The sequence below is a fragment of the Odontomachus brunneus genome, unplaced genomic scaffold, assembly GCF_010583005.1.
Source record: "Odontomachus brunneus isolate Ranch 3 - 2012 unplaced genomic scaffold, Obru_v1 Obru_scaffold_007, whole genome shotgun sequence".
Taxonomy (NCBI): domain Eukaryota; kingdom Metazoa; phylum Arthropoda; class Insecta; order Hymenoptera; family Formicidae; genus Odontomachus; species Odontomachus brunneus.
This window is the reverse complement of record NW_022639457.1, coordinates 2441548-2445359: the sequence shown is the minus strand read 5'-3', so window position 1 is coordinate 2445359 and position 3812 is coordinate 2441548. Positions and strand designations below refer to the sequence as shown.

The 3812-nt window shown below is 45.1% G+C and overlaps 1 protein-coding gene across 6 annotated transcripts in view; it reads right to left on the bottom strand.

Moving 5' to 3' along the window:
- The window catches only part of LOC116853981, a 191757-nt gene that overhangs the window by 171040 nt on the left and 16905 nt on the right, over positions 1-3812 (bottom strand). For 2 of the 6 annotated variants that reach the window (XR_004380058.1, XM_032835395.1), the window contains exon 1: positions 2958-3459. The exons of 1 other annotated variant lie outside the window; for it this stretch is intronic. Coding sequence is in view for 4 of the 5 variants with exons in the window: in XM_032835395.1 (XP_032691286.1) it covers positions 2958-3145 (188 nt within the window). In the remaining variant the exon portion in view is untranslated. Of the gene's footprint in view, positions 1-2957; positions 3472-3812 lie in introns of those variants that run through there. 3 more of the 6 variants (XM_032835402.1, XM_032835396.1, XM_032835398.1) reach the window with 3 other exon arrangements.

Here is a 3812-nt window from a genome sequence, read left to right as displayed (position 1 = left end):
AGAGAGAGAGAGAGAGAGAGAGAGAGAGAGAGAGAGAGAGAGAGAGAGAGAGAGGAGAAAAAGAAAAGTGATCTACGCGCGAGATTACAGTCGATCACACGCGACGAAGAACAGCTGTTCACGGACATCCGTATCGCGCGAGAGTTCCTGCGGAACTGACAGCACTTCCGTACGTCGCCGTAAAAATCACGAGACCTCCACCTCCTCTTCCACCTCCCCCGCGTCCCCGCTTCCACCACCGCGCGACGGTCACGTGACCTTTCGCCTCCCGCCTAGAGATGCACTCTCCCTCGCTCTTCCTCGCCACCAACCCCTTTCTCGCTCACCCCCCCGCGACGACGCCAACCCCTTTCATGCTCGCTCCGAAAACGCCGCAAAATTCTCACCGGTGTCATTTCCTAGCCCGACATTCCAGTCATGTTCCGCTACGATTGGTTTAAGCAAAACGATGGCCCGGGTGAGGTTGTTCCTCAGACCGATAGCGCGTGGGCGTTTCCGGCATGTTAAAATCGAGGATGGTCGAGAAATCGGCGATGGACGTTAGCGTGGAGAACGAAGGTGAAAGAGGGAGGAAGGAAGAGGGTGAGAAAGAGAGAGAGAGAGAGAGAGAGAGAGAGAGAGAGAGAGAGAGACGACAACGAATGTGTCGCGAGTGAAAAATTTCACCTGGATTGAACAGTCACTTACTTTAATGGATCTTTGCTGTCTCGCAGCCGGCGAGTTCATTAGATACAGTCTCCAAGTGACAAAGTTCCCCTCTACTTTCATATAATTCTGATTATCTATTTTCAACGCCACTGTGCGCGCAACTTTCTAGCACGCGTACGCAGCGCGCCGAAAAGCGAACGCCACTTTTCGCATCTCGTTTATCTCGGGGAAGAAACTCGGGACAGCTCCGTTACCGACACTTCTACACATTTCGTTTATCTCACGCAACTTCTCGCGGGATTAAATTCGCGCTCGTTCACGGGCGAGCATTAAGAGCAGCCACTTTCGAGCGGCCGAGATTACGCGACGGCATTTTGGGGCGGCCAACGAACGAAACATTCCGAAGCGCCATTAAGTGTAGAGACCACCGTAGATCATCCGTTTATTATACGGAAGCGGCTGTTTACCGAATAAACGTGGACGTCCCGGGTAAATAACGCTGCCGCGGTAAATCTCCCGCACGGCTTCGTGTCTGTAAGCGCGATAATTACGGCGCGTCCTCTCTCAAGGGCGAGAGTGAGATGGAGAGAACGGGCTCATGTCAAAGGACCTTACTGATATTCGTTCAAAAATGTGAACAAAATTATACGATAGTTTCTACTCATCTAATGAATTTTTGTATCCGATCAAGAAATATCCGATGAGAAATACCGGTTCATAATGTTTTTATCGGTTTATCTGATGAAGTGCCATTATGATCGAAAGTATCTGATTAAATTCAATCGAATATCCTGATCGGATATAAAAATTCATCGATATTTTGATCGGAAATATCCGTTTGTTAATTTTTTACCAGATAATATCTCTCAATGTAGAAGATCTTTTTGTTCAGTTTGATCTAATATATAAGTATACAACGGCAGATGGTGCCACTGCAGCTCATCTACCATATCGCGCCAACATACACTAATCTTCTTTAATTAATATCTCGAGATATCGTTCTATGTTTCCACGAGTATCAATAGTCGTTACTTGCCTCAAGTGAGATACTTGATTTGAGATTAGAGTCATGTATGAGTCTTTCGAGTGGAATTGTGATTGAAAGCATGATGTCACGTGTGTATCAATGATTTAACTGAATGAATTCAACTGAAAAGTTTAGATCTAAACTCTAAATTAAAATCTGGGTGTCTTACCTGAGACAAGAGAGAGAGTTCCAGGTAACAACTATTTTAATATATAATTAAAATCTGAGTATCTCACTTGAGGCAAGTCTCAAGTAACGACTATTTTAATGCGGACTTTAGACTTTCAATTTAAAAAAAAGAAGAAAAAACAGATCAACGAGAACCGACGCAAAATGATAATGTAGTAAACTGCAGATTGACCGAGTCTGGTTTACAGTACGATATAAAGTTTCCGCAATATTCCAGGGAGCAACAATCAAAGGGAATTAAACTCGACTCGCAATGTTTAACCTGCGTTGGCTCTCGTTGTCCTAGCTTTCTTTCAAAGAGGCTCCTTGTGAAATTTATTTGTGATTTAACTTTCATGGAAATTATGTTGTCAAGTACTCGGAATGCGAGCTGACAAGTAAACCTACCCAAAAGGTTACCCACACTCCGATTTCTTTCTAATTTAACACAAATGTAGAAGTACAAAAAATTTTTAAGTCATATTTTTTCATTTTGAGTTTCACAGGCAGTTTATAGCTTTTTAATGTTCTCACTCCTATCGTCAACAAGTATCCTATCAATAATGCAACAAAAATGTATAAGAAATAAAATTGAATACAAGATATAATTAAATAATTTTAACAAATCGGTATAGCTGAGACACGAACCATTCTAAATTTCTTTAGATGAGATTCCAACCAAAATATTTCAAATCTGTGCTAAATTAGTCAAAAATGGTTCAAATCTCGGTCAAACCGAGAAATTATTTGTATAAATAATTTTTTTTCAACTTTTTACATGTTTTGCTTAAACGTTTTGTTATTTATACAAATAATTTTACACATTTAACTTCATATTCATAATCAGCAAACCAAAAATTCCTATATCTTGTATTCAATTTTATTTCTTATGCATTTTTGTTGCACTTGTTGATAATAGGAGATGATGAGAACATTAAAAAGCTATAAGCTGCCCGTGAAACTCAAAGTGGGTCAAAATGAAAAAATATGACCTAAATATTTTTTATACTTCTACATTTGTGCCATATTAGAAAGAAATCGGAGTGTAACTTTTGGATAGGTTTACTTGTGAGTCGTTTGCAACCTCTACCAGTCCCACCCCGTGCAATCTCACCTGCCGGGAGTTCTCACAACGTCGTAACGCACGCTGGGCTTCCTACGACGATCCCTCGGACTTCTCAGCGTCTCCCTGCCGCTCCTGGACGTCTCGTGAGCGACGTCGCGTGAGTAAGCGTGCGTCTTCAACGGCTGATACGCGTCGGACGTGGGGCAACCGCCGATGCAGCCGCAGCACTTGGACATCGCGCTCGATTTCGGGCGTCGCCGATCGAATTCTCGCACACGTACTGAGGGAAAAGTTGCCTCTCTCCTTCCTAGCCTTTTTCTCTCTTTCCGCCGCTACTTTTCGCGCCCGCACAGCTCACCCCCCGCACCTCCGCTCCGCCTGGCCTGGCGGACACTCGTCGGGGGTGCGATATCGACGGCCGCCGCCGCCTCGTCGTATCGTAGCGGAAGAGAAGGAAAAACACGCGGCTTTTGGCGTTGCTCCTAGACGGGAGCACGTTCGCCGATATAGTTGGTAAGTGAAATACATTCGACGGCTGGAGAGAGAGAACAGCACACGCCGCTCCCGCCCCCGGCCAGCGGCGTTAGGAATCGCGAAAGTGCCCGTGATCTATCGCGCGCGTGCTCTTTACGTGAACGGACTGCCCGATAGCGCCAAGTCCTGAAACGCTCTCGGCCGCTTCGTGCGCGAATACGAGGGTGAGTCACTACGGATGAAAAGTCAGGGGGTGATTCTCTTCGCTGGCTTTGTGTGCGCCGCGAACGTTTTCTTTCGCAGCGGATAGGAAACGCGAATTCAATTTCGGGTCGGTTGGTGGCTACACGAGACGAACATTCTAATGTCCCTAGAAGATAGAGTCTGACAATTTGCCTCTCAAAATGGCGCATTTATGTGGGGAGGGGG